Genomic DNA, 23,270 nt, shown 5'->3' with positions numbered 1-23,270 from the left:
GTGTTGTCTAGACTAGAGAAATTTTCAGCTGTTATGGCCTGGAGAACACTTTCTTCCTCCCCTTCTCTTTCTTCCTCTGGTAAGCCAATAATGCGTATATTGTTTCTTTTGAAGTCATCCCATAGGACTCTATTGTTGTTTTCAGCATCTCTTAATCTCTTTTTGAGATCTCTTACTTCTTTTTTAGTTGTCTCTAATTCATCCTCAATCTTGCTAATTCTGTCCTCAGCCTCATTGATTCTATTCTCTCTGCCTTCTACTGCTTTCTAGAGTTCATCTATTTTGTTGTCCTGCTCTGATACTTTTTAGCTTGTTCAGCTAGTTGCCTTCTTCGCTCAGCGATTTCAGCTTTCAGCTCTCTAATAACCATGAGATAATTAGAATTTTCTTCCATATTTTCATTTGTTGTTCCTGCATTTCTGATTACAATTTTTTCAAATTCTTTACTCACTCCTGTTATTATTTCCTTAGCTAATGTTTGGATGTTGAACTCGTTGTTTTGTGCTTCACCCTCTGGAGAACTTTCAGCTGGACTCTTGTCCTGGTTCGAGTCTCCAATATTTTTTCTTGTTGTTTTAACCATTTTATATAAGTTAACAGTCTTTTCAATCCCTGAGTTGGAGTCCAGTGGTGTAAAAGCCTTTTTTTTTTCTCCTGTAGGCTATGGGAGCCTGAGGGCTTTTAAACTATCAATAGGCTTCTTAGCTTAATCACTGACTCCTGACCAAGAGATAAAGCAGGGTGTGGCAGAGATAATCCAGTGGTTATGCAAAGAGACTTTCACAGCCCCTCAGCTATGCCACCAAGGTATAGGTCTTCTGAGTTTCCCAGTTAGATCTCTGTACCCTGGTGTCCCTCCCTGTTGCTGCTCCAGATTCTGAGGGTAGTAGCAATGGAAACTCAGAGTTGCACTTGGTGAGTCTCTGGGGAGTCCTTTCCTCCCTTCAGCTGTCCCCTTGTTGGTGGAGCAGACTGGAGGTGGTGTCTCCACTGACAAACTGTCGAACTGTTAGCAGTCACTTAATCTCTCCTTAGGCCCCTCTCTCCTCTCTGTCACCAGCCACGCGTGTTTGTACTCACGGGTGATTTACTGGGTTTCTGTGGTCATTCTAGTGCTGTCTTGTTTCGGTCCGGGTGGTCTCCTTTGGTATTCCTAGTTGATCCGGGAGAGGAGAGGAGAGAAAGCGATCTGCTGCTTGTAGCTCCCTCTTTTTCTTTTTTTTGCCTCAAGAACTGCTTTATTAATACAAAGTTAGACACACACAAACCACAAAGTGTCAAGTTTCAATAGTTCAGTCATAGCAAATAGGTGGCAATTCAACACCCAGGGTTGACAGAATGATTGAAGGACACTGGAACCTATCAGATTCCCACAGTGGGGTGAACATCTTCATGGGGGAAGGGAGACCCAGGTTCAGCAGCCTGTCAACTTCCTTGTCCTGCTCAAGAATCACGAGGGGCACACCACTCAAGGGCAGGTATGCAATCTGATGTCCTTCAAGCAGGTGAAAAGCTCTCAAAATTAGGAGGATTTTAGGGAAGGAACGTCTCTAATTAGGATAGGTGTCTTCTGACAGAAGAGCAGTGCTCTTTGCTTTAACAGTCTTTTGTGTTAACTTTGGGCAGAGAAAGTTTTCTGTCTCTGTTTAAGGGGTCCATTAGTCTGCACAGACTTTCCTGTGGTTCTGTTTACAGTCTGCCCAGGAGCTCAGTGGTCTTGTGTAATCTGCTGCCCCCTTCCCTGAACCCTCTCTTCCAGTGCTTCCCTGTGTGAAAAATGTCACAGTGGGCCCGATTGGAGTTCCCCTCACTCTGCAGCAACTGGACAAGGCTCTTTTCTGTGGATGCATTTCACAGACTGTCCTCTGCTGCATTCCAGCATAGTCAGCTCCCCAAGGACAAGTGGCATCTTCTTATCCAGGCCCCAGGGCTGAGCACTTATTGTCTTTCATTTCCAATGGTGTCAGTAATTGCCCCTCAAACTGTGATGTCTCAGGGTTAAACCTTTTTTTCTCTAACAAATGTGTTACTTCCATGCACCAGCCTTGCATTTAACAAGACAGCCATTAGTGTGTGTGTGTGTGTGTGTGTGTGTGTGTGTGTGTGTAGACAGATAGCATAACGGTTACTCTAAGAGACTCTCATGGCTGAGGTTCCAAAGTGCCAGGTTCAATCCCCTGTACCACCAGAAGCCAAAGTTGAGCAGTGTTCTAGTTAGACAAAGAAATTTATAAATATTGGGCACCAAAGTAAAAACCCTGTGGTGAGGGGGAGGGTGGACATGCGGCTTCCTGGGCCGGCGGGGGGTGGGGTGGGTGGGATGGGACACAATCTTTTGGTGGTAGGAATAGTGTTTATGTACACTATTAAATTGTTGTGATATAGATCAGTATTTAATTAATATGAGAGGGAGAAAATTGATTGTATGTCTAACAAATGGACTTTTGAAAGTTAACCCAATTACCAAATAATGTGATGATAGCAATACTTATCCATTGTCTTCTTGAACCCTAAGACAGCAGGAACCTCACATTTCCACTATAGAGCCTAAACTTCCCCCAGTCCTGGGAACCTAGGGTAAGGCCCACTTTCCCACATGCTTCTCCAAATTCTTATCAAATAATATTGCATCCACCGATCGCAACATAATCAACACAAGGAGTGCCACCTCAACATGCTTCAGCTCAGACTGTGTCCAGAGACTTCAGGTGTGGAACAACCCTTCAGCTTCATTACATGGGTGAGACCTTTCCTTTCATAGTATTCTATAATCCCATCCCAGGTGATTCACTTCCTAACAAAGTCCCAAAACCTAGATATAGACCAGGTCCCCTGAGATAGAGCATATGTTCACACGGATCCATAAACTAGGGCAGATATATACCTGAAAGCAGTAGTACACTAGAGTTTGCAGTGAGTACCACTCAACACTTCCTCTCCACTATTCCATCCTTTGGGTCCATGATTCTTCAACAATTTGTTTGGCTTTGTATGTTAACTTTCTTTTTAGCCACCAGGTTCCAGATGGCATCAGGATGTCGGCCAGGCTTCCCTGGACTGACAACACCACCAATATGTCCTGGAGCTCTGCTTCCCTAGAGACCCACCCTACTAGGGAAAGAGAGAGGCAGACTGGGAGTATGGATCCACCTGTCAACGCCCATGTTCAGCGGGGAAGCAATTACTGAAGCCAGACCTTCCACCTTCTGCAACCCACAATGACCCTGTGTCCATGCTCCCAGAGGGATAGAGAATGGAAAGCTATTGGGGAGGGGATGGGATATGGAGATCGGGTGCCGGGAAGTGTGTGGAGTTGTACCCCACCATCCTATGATTTTGTTAATGTCTCCTTTCTTAAATAAAAAAAGGAAATGTATAAATATATACAATGGGCAGGGAAGAGACCATAATGGTTATTTACGCAAAGAAACTCTAGTGACTTAGTCTCCAAATCTCAGGTTTAGTCCTTTGCACCATCTTAATTAGAGATGATCAGTGCTCTGGTTAGAATAAAAAAAAAAGCGGTGCTGTGTGGTGGTGCCCCTAGCTGAGCGCACAGGTCACAGCGCAAGGACCCAGGTTCGAGCTCCTGGGCCCCACCTGCAGGGAGAAAGCTTTGCAAGTGGAGAAGCAGGGCTGCACGTGTCTCTGCCTCTTTCACTTCCTAAGTCCCCTCTCCTCTTAGTTTCTGCTGTCTCTGTTCAATAAATAAGTGAAGATAATTTCAGTCTCATGCCTGTAATGTTCGCTCAGCCAGGTGCACCATCACCCGGCCCCTACTCTCAATTCTCTTTCTTGGTCCAAAATGAATACAAATCAATAAAAAAAGCAAACAGCTTAGATTGTTCTCATTAAATCACCATTGAGGCAGAGCAGCTCACTCATTCATTACCCAGAGCTTCCTGCTCCTTAAAAACCACAAGAAGCCAACCCTGAACCACCAGGCTAGAGAGGCAGCACTGGGCTCCAGGTCAGCGACATCTCTGTTTCCGGGAGCGTCAGCTTAGGCCAGCCGCACGGGCTGCTGGGACTTGTAGTTCGCACGGCTCTTCTCCCGCGGCTGACGGCGAGGGGCGGACTACAACTCCCCTCAGGCCAAGCGGCGCCAGCGGGGTCCTGCACACGCTGCTGGGCGGCAGGTTCGCGTTGCGGTAGCTGTGAGTCGGCCATCCAGAGTCGGTTGCACGGTTGCGTCAGGTCAGTGGCAGCTGTTGGGTGTCGGGTGGCTGCGGGAGCCGGGCGAGGCCTCGGCGTGACCGGCCTTAAAGACCTGGGGCTCTGCGTGTGTCGGGGAGGTGCGCCAGCCTCGCCTCTGGCCATTCTGCGCCGCCTCCCTGCTTGTCTGGGTCCCGCTTCCCCTCGCCCCGCTTTGGGGCCCGCGGAGCTGCGGGGAGGTGCGGGGCCCGCGGGGGCGCGGCGTGAGCCGCTGGGGCGGGCGCAGGGTGTCCCGGGCAGGCTCCGGCCGGGCTCCGGCGGGCGACCGGGGGCGCGGACCCGCGGCGGGGAGCGGCGCTGAGCGCGGCGGCCTCTGGCCTTGGCCGCGGGCGGACCGGCGCGTCTGCGCAGGCGCGGGGCTGCGGTTCCCGAGTGCGCGCGGCGCCTGCGCGGTTGTGCGGCTACAGGTGGCCGCCAGCTGCGTGTCTGAGGCGGGGCGGGACTGGCCTGCTGGAGCTGGTCCCGCTGCAGGATCCTGTGCAGCGACTCTGCGGCCGCCTCACGTGCTGCGGTGCGGCTTAACCCCCTGCACTACTGTCCGACTCACCCCCTTTTTTTAAGCAGAGCACTGCTCAGCTCTGGCTTATGGTGGTGTAGGGATTGCACCTGGGACTTCAGAACCTCAGGCATGAGAGTCTCTTTGCCTAACCATTGTGCTATCTACTCCCACCCTTCTGTGCAACTTTCTATGAATTTTTACAAGCTGCATTGAAAACAGGCAGAAAGAATTAGAAATATTTCTAAGACATTTTACTCTTGTTTAATACTAGTAGTAAATGTGGGAGGTGTGCACAGCTTTGGAAACTGTCGTGAGCATAGACTAAAAAATGACCCTGATATTAATGAATTGAGTAGGGTAAAGAATCTGCCAATGGAGACCTAGGCTGTTATTTTATATGTGCTGTATTACTCGTTTATGGACACCAGATGGCGCTTTAACACCACGTTGCACTCTTAACATCACACTCTTACATTAAAATAAGTTATTGAAATGCAATTTAAAAATCTTAATATCCTGATGTTAAATTCTTATAATTACAGTTATGTATCCCAAATAACTCCCGAGTATAAGACAGGGAGGTGCATTGGTAAGGTCATGACAAATGATGTCCTCAGATTGAGGAAGCTGGTCTAGGCAGAGTCCTTGTTCGGATGGGCCCTGGTTCTGGTCCTGGTCCAGATCTGTTCCGGTTCTGGTCCTGGTTCTTATCCTGATCTTGTTCTGTGCTGGTCCAGTTAACTGGTGCGAGTTCTTTCCTGGGTCTGGTTCGGGAAATATTTTTTCTTTTTTTTTATTTTTATTGGGGAATTAATGTTTTACATTCAACAGTAAGTACATTGGTTTATACGTGCATAACATTCCCCAGTTTCCCATATAACAATACAACCCCCACTAGGTCCTCTGAATCCTTCTTGGACCTGTATTTTTCGAGAGTCTTACTTTGTTGCGATAGGCCAATTCCATTTCAGGTTCTACTTGTGTTTTCTTTTCTGATCTTGTTTTTCAACTTCGGCCTGAGAGTGAGATCATCCCATATTCATCCTTTTGTTTCTGACTTATTTCACTCAACATGATTTTTTCAAGGTCCATCCCAGATCGACTAAAAACGGTGAAGTCACCATTTTTTACTGCTGAGTAGTATTCCATTGTGTTTATATACCACAACTTGCTCAGCCACTCATCTGTTGTTGGACACCTTGGTTACTTCCAGGTTTTGGCTATGAAAAATTGTGCTGCTAAGAATATATGTGTACACAGATCTTTTTGGATGGATGTGTTGGGTTCCTTAGGATATATCCCCAGGAGAGGAGTTACAGGATCATAGGGTAGGTCCATTTCTAGCCTTCTGAGAGTTCTCCAGACTGTTCTCCACAGAGGTTGGACAAATTGACATTCCCACCAGCAGTGTAAGAGAGTTCCTTTGACATATTTGTTCAGGAATCTGAGGTCTCCACCCTTGTGTTGAAGGGGTCGTGTTTTCTTCATCTGATATATGTAAGGGACACTTAACTGAATGCTTGAATATTATTGTTTGTCACATTCCATCCCCTTGGTCCCAAGGGCCTAGAAGGCCCAATAGGTCCAATGGTCTAGAAGGAGTTTGAGAGAAAACTGAGCCATCCCATATACCAGCTCACAGTGCCTGCACTTGCCTGAGGTGCAGTGTTTTAAATTCCCTCCAATAACTCTGAGCTATGTATTGGTGATTACATTCCTCGAAAAGAGGTTTTTAGATAACACGGGCTGCATACAGTTCTAAGCTTTTGGGCTGATAGGCCTTGTCTGCTGGGGGGTATCTAGAGAAACAGTCTCCTTCCAGGGATGTGAATGTGCCCTCTGGTTGCCCAATTAACATGTAATAAAAACAGGAATACTGAGTATATGATCCTTTATCCATGTAACAGGCTCACAATCCTGCTGCCCAGGTTGCTGTCATGATTATGTTATCGGATGGCCACAACGACTCAGCTTTCCATCTTACCATGTTATTTTGGGTGGTAGAGGAACCATTAGTGAACCAGGCATTAACCAGAGAGGGGGAGTATTGTGCTGGTCCCCATTGTCCAGTGGGTACCTGTTTCTGTGAAGGGGAGGTGGGGGGGGGGAATATACCCGTCCCCCGGAGCTTGTAACAATTGCTCCGACACCATTGGTACCATCCCCTTTGCTAGCAGGCGTACCCCACGAAGAAACTCCGAGAGATACTATTTCCATTGAAGTACCTTTGCTTCCATGGGTAGGCCAGCCCATGCCTCTCCCGGTGCCTTTACCCAATCTAATATGGGCACGGTAGTTCAGAGGACTACTGGATTATTCCTCAAAATAGAGTGGCACGTTCTCAAAGCTTCAGACTGTCCATACATATTTTTCAAACAAGGAAAATTTGTTCTCTGACCATGGGAATCTTTTACAGTAAAATCCTACAGGAGTTAGTCTGCTCTGTTCCCTCACAAATATATTCCAGTTTCCCCAGCTGGGTTTATAGAGTACATCAATGACTACTGTTTGACCTTCCTTAATGTAAGTGAGCTCCTTATATTCTATAATCCACTTCTTCACTATACCGAAGGCCTCTTCTTGTGGTTTTCCCCATTCAGAATCTTCAGCATTCTTAGTTTTGTCATATAAAGGTTTTTTTAAATTTGTTATTTATTTATTTATTATATTTATTCCCTTTTGTTGCCCTTGTTGTTTTATTGTTGTAGTTATTATTGTTGTTGTCGTTGTTGGATAGGACAGAGAGAAATGGAGAGAGGAGGGGAAGACAGAGAGGAGGAGAGAAAGATAGACACCTGCAGACCTGCTTCACCGCCTGTGAAGCGACTCCCCTGCAGTTGGGGAGCCGGGGTTCGAACCGGGATCCTTATGCCGGTCCTTGTGCTTTGCGCCACCTGCGCTTAACCCGCTGCGCTACAGCCCGACTCCCTGTCATATAAAGGTTTAAGCGCCATGTGTAAGTATGGTATATGATTCCTCAAATACATGAATGTACCTACGATAGCTTGCTGGGTTTGAGACTTATTCTGTGGTGTTGGTAGGGCCTTAATTATGTCTTTTGTAGCCTCAGGAATTTTAGGTACCCATGGTTGACTAATGTACACCTAAGAACTTTACACATTTGGGAGTCGGTCGGTGGCACAGTGGGTAGCGCACATGGTGCGAAGTGCAAGGACCAGCATAAGTATCCGGGTTCGAGCTCCTGGCTCCCCACCTGCAGGGGAGTTGCATCACAAGCAGTGAAGCAGGTCTGTAGGTGTCTGTGTTTCTCCCCTCCTCTCTGCCTTCCCCTCCTCTCTACATTTCTCTCTGTCTTATCTAACAACAATAATAACTATAGCAATAAAGAACAACAAGGGCAACAAAAGGGAAAATAAAAAAGAAAGTAAGAAAGAAGAACTTTACACTTTCAGCAGGGCCTTGGACCTTATCCTGATTGATAGTCCATCCCTGATGTCTCAATTGTTTAACAGAGACATTAAGAGCCTGTGTCGTGGTGTCCTTATTCTACCCTATAATTAAAAGATGATCTACATAAGAAAAACTTTCACATCCCTTTTGTAGCTGTAATGCTTCTAAGCTCCATCTGAGGGTATTATGTGCAATGATAGGACTATTTCTGTACCCTTGTGGGACTCGAGTAAACTGATACTGCTTTCCCTGCCATGAGAAAGTTGTAATCTCTCTAGATTCTGGTGCTAAAGATATGGCATAGAACATGTCAGTTAAGTCTATGGTGGCTAGCCATTTAGGTGAAGCCTTCCTAATTCTTAAAATTACATCTTATGGGAGCGGTGGCACAGCAGCTTGGGTGCAGGTGGCGTAAAGCACAAGGACCGGCATAAAGCACAAGGACCGGCGTTAGGATCCCGGTTCGAGCCCCCGACTCCCCACCTGCAGGGGAGTCACTTCACAGGCCGTGAAGCAGGTCTGCAGGTGTCTGTCTTTTTCTCCTCCTCTCTGTCTTCCCTTCCTCTCTCCATTTCTCCTGTCCAACAAGGATGACATCAACAACAACAACAATAATAACTACAACAACAATAAAAAGATACAAGGGCAACAAAAGGGAAAATAAATAAAATTAAATTAAATAAATAAAATTTAAAAAAAATAAAAAAAAAAGAAATACATCTTCTACATCTGGTAATTGTCCTGGCATCTTTCCTGTTCTTTCATGAACTCTTCTATAGTCCACTGTCATCCTCCATTTACCATTGGGCTTCTGAACTGGCCATATTGGGCTGTTACAGTTAAAACTCTGAGTAGGTTCTATGATTCCTTCCTTTAGCATGATCTGAATTGTTTCACTAATCTCTTCCATTTATTCCTTAACTGTGTACTGATTGGTGAAGCTAGGTTCTGTGCGGGTCACTTAATATCAAGTATATTTACAGTGTTTAGGCCACATGGAATTGCTTTAGCAATTCTCTTCATATATAAAAACTTAGGGAATATCTTAGATATTTCTCCTATACTTAAAATATTTTCTGGTGCATTACAACATGCTAACTCTAAATTGCTTCTATGACTCTTAACTACTAAATATACTATGGGTGCCTTAATCTCTCCTTGAGCTGGTGCTGAGCTTTGCGCCATGTGAGCTTAACATGCTATACTACTGCCTGACTCCCGTTTTACTCAATTTTTGTGGATACTTTTGCTGAAGAAAAATTATGAAGTTGAAAGAGATGTCAGTAGAATTTTTGGGCTTTGCATGGTCTTAATAGGCAGGATAACTCACTACATGTTTCCAGAACCTCTTCCGTTTCCATTGCACAGCTAGGGAATTGTACCTTGTATTCACTACAGTATCTTCCATCTAGGGGCCATACTGTCCAGTGAAGAGGCTGTGCTGCTAGATTTAAAGAGTCTCAAGCTATTGCTGTGATTGATCTTCCATTTTCTGGCCTGAAAGACATTCAGGGAAAGCAGAAGAGATGGCATTTTCTTGGGTAAGTCACTTGCCCCACATCAGATTCTGTTTCTTTTTCCTCTTGAATAAGTTGTATTTTAATTGATACATATTTAATTTACTGTTTCTGTTTTGCCCATCATATCTCTGTTTTTCTGCCAGGGTACTACTCATCCCTGGCGTATATGCCTGGCTTATGGTCATAGAATACAACATAGAACCTGAGAGCCTCAGGCAGAAACTTTGTTATCTTATCCTCCCTTGTAGTGCTCTTTTCACTTAGTCCTTTTTTCTTTTATTTAATTTTTTAAAAATCTCTTGATTTTTTAAAACTATTTATTTTCCCTTTTGTTGCCCTTGTTGTTTTTTATTGTTGTTGTTGTTTTTGTTGTCATCATTGTTAGATAGGTCAGAGAGAAATGGGGGGGGGGAAGACATAGGGGGAAAGAAAGACACCTGCAGACCTGCTTCACAGCCTGTGCTGCGACTCCCCTGCAGGTGGGGAGCCGGAGGCATGAACCGGCATCCTTATGTACGTACTTGTGCTTGGTGCCACGTGTGCTTAACCCGACTCCCTATTATTTATCATTTATATAATTGAAACACAAAACTATAGGATAAGAGGGCTACTATTCCACACACTTCCCACCACTAAAACTCCATATTTAATCCTCTATCCTGATAGCTCTCTTCTTCTTTATCCCTCTCGGAGTATCGACCCAGTGTCATTTATGGGGTTCAGAAGGTGGAAGGTCTTGCGTCTGTAATTGCTTCCCCACTGAACATGGACGTTGACATGTCAGTCCACACTCCCAACCAGTCTCTATCTTTCCCTAGTGGGGCAGAGCTTTTAGGAAGCAGGATTCATTTATTTTGCACTTTTGAAATTTATTTTATTATTCTTTTAACTTGATTTTAAAATTTTTTAATTGTCTTTATTTGAATAGAGACAGCTGGAAATTGTTGTAGTTATTATTGTTATTGTTACTGATGTCATTGTTGATATGACAGAGAGAAATGCAGTAGGAGGGGAAGACAGAGAAGGGGAGAGAAATACAGACACCTGCAGACCTACTTCACCACGTGTGAAGTGACTCCCCTGCAGGTTGGGAGCCGGGACTCGAACATGGATCTTAAGGTCGTCCTTGTGCTTTGCACCACGTGCGTTAACCCACTGTGCTCTGTCCGGCCCCCAATAAAAAATTTTTATAAAGACAAACCTTTATAAAAAAAATAAAAGTCCGGGAGGTGGTGTAGTGGCTAAGGAACTGGACTCTCAAGCATGAGGTCCTGAGTTTAAGCCCCAGCAGCACATGTACCAGAGTGATGTCTGGCTCTTTCTCCTCCTGCCTTTCTTATTAAAAAATAAAATCTTAAAAAAAAAACAGAAAAAGATAAACAATTCTTATCAGTATAGATACTGTAGAATGACATTGCAGACCTACTAAGTAACTTGTACTGGAGAGCCCAGTGAATGTAAAACAGTGGGATCACAATGGATGCTACAATATGTGAATCTATATTTTCTTGCATAAGTTGTATCTGTCTAGATAAAAGTACATATTCTCTCTAAACTGTCTTTTAGTAAACATTTTTTACTTATGTATTTTCTCACATTTGTTGCCCTTGATTTTTCATTGTTGTAGTTATTATTGTTAGTGATGTCGTCATTGTTAGATAGGACAGAGAGAAATGGATAGAGGAGGGTAAGACGGGGAGAGACAGACACCTGCAGACCTGCTTCACGGCCTGTGAAGTGACTCCCCTGCAGGTAAATAATATTTTACTTCCTATTACAGAGAGAAACGGAGGAGGGTGTACATTACTGAATAACAGTTTTTCTTTTCATCCTCCTCTTCTTTTTTCTGCCACCAGGGTTATTTCCTGAGCTCAGTGTCAGAATTTGAATCCACTGCTCCAGAAAGCCATACGTTCTTTCCATTCTATTTGGTAGGACAGAAAGAAATGGAGAGTTGATAGAGGTAGAGAGACACCTGCAGGCCTGTTCACTGCTCATGAAGTATTCCCCACTCTCAGGAGAGTATCAAAGCTCAAACCTAGGTCCTGTGTCATGGTGATGTGTACACTTAACCAGGTGCACCACTGCCCTTCACTTGATAATACTCAATTTGTGTAACATTATTGCATTTTTAACTGTTTTTTTTTGTTTTTTTGGACAATGACACTACAGAGAAGCCTAATGTGATATGATCATTCTAAATAGTATAATTTCCTTGCTTCCATAATGATGTTAATTTGTTTTTAAATATTTATTTATTCACTTTTGTTGTCCTTGTTTTTTTTTATTTTTTTATTTATCAGGGAATTGTTTTACATTCAACAGTAAATACAATAGTTTGTACATGCATAACACTCTCCAGTTTCCCATTTAACAATACAACTTCCACTATGTCATTTATCATTCTTCATGGACTTCTTTCTCCCCACCCACCCACCCCAGAGTCTTTTACTTGGGTGCAATATGCCAATTCCATTTCAGGTTCTACTTGTGTTTTCTTTTCTGATCTTGTTTTTCAACTTCTGCCTGAGAGTGAGATCATCCCATATTCATCCTTCTGTTTCTGACTTATTTCACTCAACATGATTTTTTCAAGATCCATCCCAGATCAGCTGAAAACGGTGAAGTCACCATTTTTTACAGCTGAGTAGTATTCCATTGTGTATATAGACCACAACTTGCTCAGCCACTCATCTATTGTTGGACACCTGGGTTGCTTCCAGGTTTTGGCTATTACAAATTGTGCTGCCAAGAACATATGTGTACACAGATCTTTTTGGATGGATGTGTTGGGTTCCTTAGGATATATCCCCAGGAGGGGAATTGCAGGGTCATAGGGTAGGTCCATTTCTAGCCTTCTGAGAGTTCTCCAGACTGTTCTCCACAGAGCTTGGACCAATTTACATTCCCACCAGCAGTACACGAGGGTTCTTTGACCCCACACCCTCTCCAGCATTTTCTGCTGTTACCTTTGTTGATGTATGACATTCTCACAGGAGTGAAGTGATATCTCATTGTTGTCTTGATTTGCATTTCTCTGACAATTAGAGACTTGGAGCATTTTTTCATGTGTTTCTTGGCCTTTTGGATCTCTTCTGTGGTGAATATTCTGTCCAAGTCCTCCCCCCATTTTTGGATGGGGTTATGTGTTGTCTTGTTGTTGAGTTTGGCAAGCTCTTTATATATGTTGGTTATTAAACTCATATCTGATGTATGGCATGTAAAGATCTTCTCCCATTCTGTGAGGGGTCTCTTGGTTTGGGTAGTGGTTTCTTTTGCATTGAAGAAGCTTTTTAATTTGATACAGTCCCATAGGTTTATACTTGCCTTAGTCTTCTTTGTAATTGGATTTGTTTCATTGAAAATGTCTTTAAAATTTATGGGGAAAAGAGTTCTGCCAATATTTTCCTCTAAGTATTCGATAGTTTGTGGTCTAATATCCAAGTCCTTGATCCACTTGAAATTCACTTTTGTATTTGGTGAAATACAGTGATTCAGTTTCATTCTTCTGCATGTTTCAACCCATTGTTTCCAACACCATTTGTTGAAGAGACTCTGCTTTCCCCATGTAATAGTCTGGGCCCCTTTGTCAAAGATTAGATATCCATAGGTTTAGGGCCTCATTTCTGGGCTCTCAATTCTATTCCACTGGTCAGTGTGTCTATTCATGTTCTAGTACCAAGCAGTTTTGATTGACAATGGCCCTATAATACAGTTTGAAATCTGGGAGTGTGATGCCTCCAGTTCTGTTCTTTTTTCTCAAGATTGATTTGGCAATTCTAGGTCTTTTCTGGTTCCACATAAACATTTGTAGCATTTGTTCTATTCTCCTAAAAAATGTGGTTGGGATCTTGATGGGGATAGCATTAAATTTGTAGATGGCTCTGGGTAATATATTCATTTTGATGATGTTAATTCTTCCAACCCATGAACATGGAATATCTTTCCATTTCTTTGTGTCTTTTTCAATTTCTTTGAGTAGTGACTCATAATTTTCAGTATACAAGTCTTTCACTTCCTTGGTTAGATTTACTCCTAGATATTTGTTGTTAAAATTCCGGATGGCTCCAGCTGGCCTGGCTAGCTTCACGGCGGGTAACAGAGACGCGGAGACAACGGCTGGGCAGGGAAGCTGTATTTCTTTATTCACGAACAACGATTCATAAACTAAGACAAACTAATCACCAAACAGAACTCTGCTGTCTCTTTGCGGCTACATTGGTTTGTTCTAGCCCTCCCCCGCCAAGAGAATTGGATCAGTCCAGTTAATTTTGCGGGCCCGCTTGGCCCTGCCCCAAGGAACCCTGAGAGAGGGTTCCTGAGTTCGAGAGTGCCAGAGTTTCAGAGGGTTCCCGAGTACGAGAGTTCAAGAGTTCCAGAGTTAGAAAGAGAGTTTCAGAGGGTTCCCCAGTAAGAGAGTTCCAGAGTTCCAGAGTTGGAGAGTTCTTGAGTTCGAGAGTAAGAGGGAGTGCTTGTGCCGCCGCAAAGAGACAGCAGAGTTCTGTTTGGTGGAATGGAAAATAAAATTGGACCATGAGGCAGGGAAAAAAAGGACAAATATAGGCAGTTAGGTATAATAATTAACCATATCCTCAACCTTGTGAGATCTGCTGTTGATTCCAGTGGAGAGATTGAGACACAGGACTCAGGGAACAGTGTGGAATTATAGTCTTGTTATCTTATAATTTTATAAATCAATATTAAGTCACCAAAAAAATTGAAAAAATACTTCAAGAGGAAAAAGAGAGGGAAGTTACTGATACATATCTTGGGAGTTGGAGGTAGGGGGTGTGTGCAAATGCACATTTGTGGGGCTGGGTGTGGTCCACATGTTACAGTGCACAAGAACCCAAGTTTTAGCCCCCTGTCCCCACCTGCAGTAGAAAAGTTTTGCAAGCAGTGAAGCAGGTCTGTGTCTGTTTCTATCTCTGGAAATATATATGTAAAGGGAGAGGGAGAGACTGAAATAAAACCCAAAAATGTTCCAGAAGCCTTTGGGCCTGGCTTACATCCTTGGAACTCAGCTCATCGATGGGTCAAGCCTGCACCTTAGTGGTGATTTCATCAATTTGCAGGAGGCTTTTGGTTTTGCTGCTGTTTGGTTCATTTTTATTCTTTCCTTTTTAACCTGAGCACTGTTCGGCTGTGGCTAATGGTTGTGCTTATGGTGATGTGGAGGGTTGAACCTGGACTTTGGAACCTCAGAGTCGTTTTGGGTCTTCTTCAATCCTGGATGGGCCTCCTAAGCTCTGTTGGCTACTTTATCTGGGCTTCTCAAGCTCTCCCCTGGCTACTACTAGACTTCCCTTTGTCTACATTCCTGACTCTACATGCACCACTTAGTGTCTCATTTGTAACACTTGGTGATAAAACCTATGAAGCTAAAACCCCTCTATTGCCATTCTTGTCACACATTTCTCTCCCAGAGTCTTCCCCAGTATTGAGAAGCATACTCAAAAGTTGAAATCATACTTAAAATATTAAAAGGGGGGGTCAGGCGGTGGCGCAGTGGGTTAAGCACACGTGGCGCAATGTGCAGGGGCCAGCGTAAGGATCCCGGTTCGAGCCCCCGGCTCCCCACCTGCAGGGGAATCGCTTCACAGATGGTGAAGCAGGTATGCAGGTGTCTATCTTTCTCTCCCCCTCTCTCTGTCTTCTCCTCCTCTCTCCATTTCTCTCTGTCCTATCCAACAACAAAGCAACGTCAACAATGGCAATAATAATCGCAACGAGGCTGCAACAACTAGGGCAACAAAAGGGGAAAAATGGCCTCCAGGAGCGGTGGATTCACGGTGCAGGCACTGAGCCCAGCAATAACCCTGGAGGAAAAAAAATATATATAAAAAGGATAGGGCAGAGGATAGATAGCATAATGGTAATGCAGAGACTCTCATGCCGGAAGCTCCAAAGCCCCAGGTTCAATCCTCCCACCAGAAGCCAAGCTGGACAGTACTCTGCTAAAAAAAAAAGGGGGGGGTGAGTCAGACAGTAGTGCAGGGGGTTAAGTGCATGGGGCGCAAAGCACAAGGACCAACTTAAGCACCCCTGTTCCAGCTCCCAGTGCAGCAGAGTCAATTCACTGGTGGTGTAGCATGTCTACAGGTGTCTGTCTTTCTCTCCTTCGTCTTTCCCTCCTCTCTCCATGTCTCTCTGTCCTATCTAACGACAACATCAATAACAACAATAACTACAACATTAAAAAATGGCAACAAAAGGGAAAATTAATAAATGAATATTAAAAATATTTTTTAAAATACTGAAAGCTAAGTACTGTCAGCCATTATGGTGAATCCTTAAACAAATACAAATGGAAAAACAAATACATATTATCCAGCAATACCACTACTAGGCATAGACCCAAATGATAGAACAACACTGATTCAAAGGGATATGCATAATTCATTCAGTAGCTGCTTTAATTGTTGTAGATTTGACCATGTTTTTAACGTGGTGGGGTTTATGTTTTTCTATCTTGTCTGTTGTCATTCAGTTGTTGTGTTTTGTGAGTACAAGGCACACCAAATCAAAGTCCTTTCACAGATGAAATCACAAGCCTCAGAAAAGACAATACTATCCACAGAAGCAAAGATTAATGCAGTTCCACTCAAACCAATTAGCCAAGCAACACCTCCACTCCAAAAACAAAACAAGAACAAAAACAAATCCAAACTATATAGACACAGCAAAAATAAACAATTACAGTAATCAGCTATAAAACACAAAAGAGAGAATCCACTCTGAGTCTAACTTCTTTCACAGGATAATTCACAAAGATGCATAAGTGATTACAGAAAAACAGGAGCAAAAAGAAAAAGATATTTCCAATAAGAAAGGAGGAATGAAAGAGAAAAGAAAAGAAAAGCAAACTCCTCAATGGAAAGTACACCCAATCACCAATCAATAGAAAAAGCAAAATAACTATTTTTGGTCAACCTAGAGAAAAGGAAAAACAGACAAAAGTAAAACAAAGGGAAAAAAACAGTGGTCTGGGAGGTGGTGCAGTGGAGCAAGCATTGGATTCTCAACCATGAGGTCCTGTGTTCTATAAAGTTAATAAAAAAAATACAAGGAAGAAAACCTGCAAAAATAAAAATCCAGATTAATGAAACCCTAACAATCAATTTTTAGATTAAACTATTCCAGATTGGCTACACAACCCCCCCACTTCCTAAACAAAGCAAAAATACACAATCACAAGAAGCAACTATCAATTATTCGATATTACTATCATTATACTCAATAGGTATAATGGAGAAAGAAAAATAGATAAATTAACCTAAGCAATACCAAAGGACATTAATCTTACAGGCCCCAGCAGAGACAGAGGTTGGTCAGGTATTCAGCCACTCAGATTGAGTAAAAGTAAATAAATAAATAAAATAAAATAAAATAAAAAACATTTGCTTGGGAAAAGAACCCCCCTCTTCTGGATGGCTCTAGGTATCTTGATAATGAAGTTACCATTAAAAAATTTTTTTTATTTATTCCCTTATGTTGCCCATGTTGTATTTTTGTTGTAGTTATTATTGATGTGTTTGTTGTATAGGACAGAGAGAAATGGAGAGAGGATGGGAAAATAGAGAGGGAAAGACAGACACCTACAGACCTGCTTCACCGCTTGTGAAGTAGATAAATTATTTTTAGTGATCTGTCTGTAGCTGGTTCCTTTACTCTGGTGTGAGGGTTGTTCTTAGGGTACAGTATGAAAGAGTCAGACTTAGAGCCAGTGGGCCAACCCCATGTTTGCTTTGTCTCTTTCAGCCTCGGTTTGCCAGCTTAAGGGTGGGTTATAGGACTCTTCCTAGGCTCCTTAGAGCTCTTCTACATTCTGCCTCTGCCACTGGCCTGGAAGTCGTACCCTCACCTGCATTTCCCAGGATGAAAGCAGCCTCCTTGCAGAGCTCATGCCAGGTGTGTCTTCAGCTGCCATCTTGGCTCCATCCACTGCACCCCCCTCCCCATGTCACTGTTTTAATACAGATGTCTGAGCAGTATTTAGGTGAGGCTTGAATTAAATAAGAAAAGTAATAGACATTTTACTAGATTTTTTTTACCTTTTTTAGTTTTATTTCTTTTCCCTGTTTGTTGTCCTTTTTAAAATTGTAGTTGTAGTTTTTGATGTCATTGTTGTTAGAATGGAGAGAGGAGTGGAAGACAGTGGGGGAGAGAAAGATAGCCACCTGTAGACCTGCTTCACCACCTGTGAAGCGACTCCCCTGCAGGTGGGGAGCCAAGGGCTCAAACCTGATCCTTAGGCTGGTCCCTGAGCTGTGGGCCACATGCGCTTAACACACTACTATGCTACTTCCTGACTCCCGTTTTACTAGATTATTGTGAATGCTTTTGTTGAAGAAAAATTAAGAGGTTGAAAGAGATGTCAGTAGAATTTGTGGGCTTTGTAGTCTTCATAGGCAGGATAACTCGCTAAATGTTTCCATAACCTCTTCACATTGCACAGCTAGGGTATTGTACCTTTTATTCACTACAGTATCTTCCATCTAGGGCCCATACTGTCCATTGAAGAGTTTGTGCTGCTAGATTTAAACAGAGTCTGAAGCTATTGATGTGATTGATCTTCCATTTTCTGGCCTGAAAGACATTCAGGGAAAGAGGAAGAGATGGCAGATTCTTGGGTAAATTGAATTGCCCCACATCAGATTCTGTATCTTTTTCCTCTTGAATAAGTTGTATTTTAATTGATACATGTTTAATTTACTGTTTCTGTCTCTTTCTCTCTCTTTCTGCCAAGGCACTGCTCATCTCTGGCTAACTTTGGGTCAAGGAATACAACCTGGAACATGAGAGCCGCAGGCAGAAACTTTATGTCACCTCCCCCACCCTTGTATTTCTCTTTTCACTTACTCTTTTTTTATTATTTAATTATTTATTTATAAAATGGAAACACAAACCCATAGGAGAATAGAGTCACAATTCCATGCAGTTCCCACCAGCAGAATGCCATATCTACCCTCCCCTCCCCTGATAGCTTTCCTATTCTGTATCCTCTGGAACTATGGACCCAGGGTCATTATGGGGTCCAGATCATGGAAGGTCTGGCTTCTGTAATTGCTTCTCCACTGAACATGGGCACTGACAGGTCAATCCATACTCCCAGCTTGTCTCAAGCTTTTCCTAGTGGGGCAGAGTTGTGGGGAAGCAGGACTCCCCTAGTTTATTTTTTTTGTTATTTATTTCAATGAGAGAGATAGAGATGGATCAGAGTACTGCTCAACTCTGGCTTATGTTGATGCTGGGGATTGAAAGCCTCAAATATGGAAATATTTTTCATAAACACTGGTATCTCCGCAGCCATTTTCTCTTAAAACTAATTTTCCAATTAGTATTATCACTGGGACTCAGTGTTACCATTCTTTAGTGTCATGTTACATATATACAGACATGAATAGATTTAAGAAATAGGGGGTGCTGTGAAGAAGTACAGTTATGAGACTTCCCTCTATAGCTGTTGGAGAGATGATTCTTGAACCCATCTGAGTTCTCATAGGTGTTCATTTGTGGTATGCCACAATGATTTGTGGTATCACTTGGTATGCCACCAGAAAGCACCTGTGAAATAATTTTTGAATACCAAGACATAACTCATGTTGTAAAGTGCTACTTTGTCATACCCAGATATTGAGTTTCAAGCCCTGACAACACAGATAGACATGAAAAGGGGAACTTCATAGGTATTACTGTGGAGTCTTCCCTTTTTTTGGTCTAATCTTCTATCTAGAGAAAATAAATAAATAAAATCCACCAAGAATAATGGAATCAGGCACAAATGAGGTTCATTAGAATACATCCTAATATTCAGGGTCTTCATTTTCTGTCTCTTTTTAATTTTATTTTTTACTTCTGAAAAGGAAACACTGAAAAAAAAGCCATAGGTTAAGAGGGGTTCAACTACACACAATTCCCACCACTAGAACTCCCTATCCCATCCCCTCCCCTAATAGCTTTCCCCATCCAAAAATGGGCAGAGGATAGGAACAGAATATTCACAATAGAAGATCCAAAAGGCTAATAAACACATGAAAAATTGTTCCAGGTCACTGATTGCCAAAGAAATGCAAATAAAGACAGCATTGAGATAACACCTCTCCCCTGTGAGAATGTCAAACATCAAAAAGGACAGCAGCAACAAGTGCTGGAGAGGCTGAAGGGACAGAGGAACCCTTCTGCACTGCTGGTGGGAATGTAAATTGGTCCAGCCTCTGTGGAAATCTGTCTGGAGAACTCTCACAAGGCTAGACATGTACCTTACGTATGACCTAGTAATTCCTCTCCTAGGGATATATCCCAAGGACACCATAACACCCAACTAAAGAGATATGTGTACACCTATGTTCATAGCAGCACAATTCGTAATAGCGAAAACCTGGAAGCAACCCAGGTGCCCAACAACATATGATTGGCTGAGAAAGCTGTGGTTATATATACACAATTGAATACTACACAGCTATTAAGAACAGTGAGCCTATCTTGGATGGAGCTAAAAGGAATTTTCTCTCTTTTAAAGTAGATTTTTAAAACAATATTTGTTTATTTATTTAATAAAGGATTGAGCCCAAGAGAAATGGATGGAGCAGGGGAGAGAGAAAGGGAGAGACATAGAAACCTGCAGCCCTGCTTCACATTTCATGAAGCTTACCTGCTGTAGGTGGGGCCAAGGGGCTTGAACTGGTTCTTTGAACACTATAAAGTGAACACTTAATGAAGTGTGCCACCACTTGACCCCCTGGCCTTTTTTTTATTATTATTATTGGTCTTATTGATGTCATCAGTGTTAGGACAGAGAAGTGGAGAGAGGAGGGCAAGACAGAGGGGGAGAGAGAGACACCTGCAGACCTACTTCACTACTTGTGAAGCGACTTTCCTGCAGGTGAGGAGCCAGGGGTTCAAACTGGGATCCTTATTCCGATCCTTGTGCTTTTCGCTACATGCGCTTTACCTGCTGTGCTACTGCCTGACTCCCACCTTCTTTTTCTCTCTACCCAACATTCTTTTCAAAGAGTTTTTTAATATTTATTTATTCCTTTTTGTTGGCCTTCTTGTTTTATTGTTGTACATTTTATTGTTGTTGTTAATTGATGTTGATGTCTTTATTGTTGGATAGGACAAATGAAGAGAGGAGGGGAAGACAAGGGAGAGAAAGACTGATATCTGCAGAACCGTTGTAAATGTCTTAATTTTTGCAGATAAAGGTAATGACATTAATTCAGTATTCCTACTGAAATATCTCTCCTGGGATATCACAGACCTAACACAATTCTGCTTAGTTTCCATGTGTGCTTTTCACAACCTCTAAGATAGTATAAGATTCAGTGACTCTACAAAAGGGTAATAAACCAGAATTACTCTTTTTTTAAAAAATGAAACTTTATTGTTAGAACATACAGGTATCTGACACTCAGGGATTGTGAGCGATTTTTAATTGCACTGTGACTAAACATCTTGGTTAAAGAGATTATAAATGTCTTTCTGTGCATTTACTGTGGTTGTTTATGTTACTGTACTGAGTTGTGTGAGTACATATATTGCTCATTAGTGCTTTGATGTAGAGCATGTAAATATGTTTCTTTAATTTTTTTTTTTACTTCATCTCTTTGTCTTGGTGATATTATCTTTGGTCTTGTCATTATGCCAAATATATTCATTTTCGTGTATTCTCAGTGGTTCATTTCTCCATTTATTTTTCTTTAATGTTGAGCTCAGGTTTCTGAAGACATTTCCAAATTGGATATTATGTACTGTACTGAGGATGACTTCTATAGGCTTTTTTGGTTACTGTTGTAACATCCAAGTTCATCTTAAGGAACATAAGACCTTTCACTGCCATACTTTCCACAATGGCTCCCTCCTCATAGAATCTTTTTGTATTTATAAATTATGTTTTACTTCCTATGATAGAGAGAGAAATTGAGGAGGATGTAGCTTACTGTGGAGCAATTCTTCTTGTCCTCTGATCTTTCTTCTGCTACCAGGGTTATTTCTTGAGCTCATTGTGCAAAGTTTGAATCCACTGCTGCAGAAAGCCCGTTTTTATTTCCATTTTATTTGATAGGAGACACCTGAAGGCCTGTCTCACTGCTCATGAAGTGGCCCTATTCAGGACAGAAGCAGGCCTCAAACCTAGGTCCTGTGTCATGGTGAAATGTACACTTAACCAGGTGCACCATTGCCCTGAACCTGATAATACTTATTTTATTTGTATAACATTCTTGCATTTTAACCCTTTATTGCACACTGACACTGCAGAGATGCCTAATGTGTTATGATGACTCTAAATAGTATAATTTCCATGCTTCCATAATGTTGTTGATTTTTTTAAAATTTTAATTAATTTATTCCCTTTTGTTGCCCTTGTTTTTTATTGTTGTTGTCATTGATGTCATCATTGTTGGATAGGACAGAGAGAAATGGAGAGAGGAGGGGAAGAAAGGGGGAGAGAGAGACACCTTCAGACCTTCTTCACTGCCTGTGAAGTGACTCCCCTGCAGGTGGGGAGCCGGGGGCTCGAAACGGGATCCTTCCGCCAGTCCTTTTGCTTTGCGCCACCTGCGCTTAACCCGCTGCGCTACCACCCGACTCCCAATGTTGTTGATTTTATAAAGAACTATGTGTGGCTAGAGATGTTTCATATTTTTTTTTAAGATTTTATTTATGAGAAAGAGACTGAGTAGTTAATATGCTAACCTGCTGCCGCTCACATTTTCTCACATGAACACATTGCACATATTTTAGGGCTCAGTGGCCTATGAAGATGTAGCCGTGATATTCACTCAAGAGGAGTGGGCACTATTGAATCCTTCAGAGAAGAAACTCTACAGAGATGTCATGTGTGAAAACTTGAGGAACTTTCTTTCCATAGGTAACTCTAATCGCCTTAATTTTTCAACTAGAATTCAAGTCACTTTTTCTTCACCAATGTAGAAATGGAGACAGTGTTATGTGAGCAGAGTTTGACTGTGACTCATAATGGATCACAAATTCAGTCTTGTCCGACAGATGGTGCAGTGGATAAAATACTGGATTCTTGACCATGAGGTCTTGAGGTTGGTCTTTGGCTACACACATACTAGATTGATGTCTGATTCTTTCTCTCAGACTACCTTTCTTATGAATTAAGAAATAATTATTTATTTATTCCCTATTGTTGCCCTTGTTTTATTGTTGTTATTGATGTTGTTATTGTTGGATAAGACAGAAAGAAATGGAGAGAGAATGGGAAGTTAGAGTGTGGTAGACAAAGACCATTTCACCTGCAGACCATTTCACCATTGTGATGCGACTACCCTGCAGGTGGGAAGCCGGGATCTCAAACCAGGATGCTGAGGCCTTTCCTTGTGCTTTGCGCCATGTGTGCTTAACTGGCTATGCAACCACACGACTCCCCCAAAAATAAATTCTTTAAAAAGTTTTCAGGGTGGGGGTAGGTAGCACCATGGTTATACAGACTCTCAGGCCTGAGACTCTGTCCAGTCCCAGGTTCAATCCCCTGCAACATCATAAACCAGAGCTGAGCAGTGCTCTGGTAAAAATAAATGAATAAAAATAAATTCAATCTATTTGTATAATTTCTTTCTTTTTAATTATTTATTTATTCATGCAAAAGATAGGAG

The 23,270-nt window shown here is 42.4% G+C and overlaps 1 protein-coding gene across 1 annotated transcript in view; it reads left to right on the top strand.

Moving 5' to 3' along the window:
• Positions 1–23,270, top strand: part of LOC132542404 (zinc finger protein 14-like) — a 72,583-nt gene that overhangs the window by 45,678 nt on the left and 3,635 nt on the right. Inside the window, exon 2 of the mRNA XM_060204975.1 lies at positions 22,393–22,519. Coding sequence (XP_060060958.1) covers positions 22,393–22,519 — 127 coding nt within the window. The remainder of the gene's footprint in view (positions 1–22,392; positions 22,520–23,270) is intronic.

The sequence above is a fragment of the Erinaceus europaeus genome, chromosome 13 (assembly GCF_950295315.1).
Source record: "Erinaceus europaeus chromosome 13, mEriEur2.1, whole genome shotgun sequence".
Classification (NCBI taxonomy): Eukaryota; Metazoa; Chordata; class Mammalia; order Eulipotyphla; family Erinaceidae; genus Erinaceus; species Erinaceus europaeus.
Note: the sequence above shows the minus strand (reverse complement) of the source record. Positions and strands in the feature narration are given on the sequence as shown.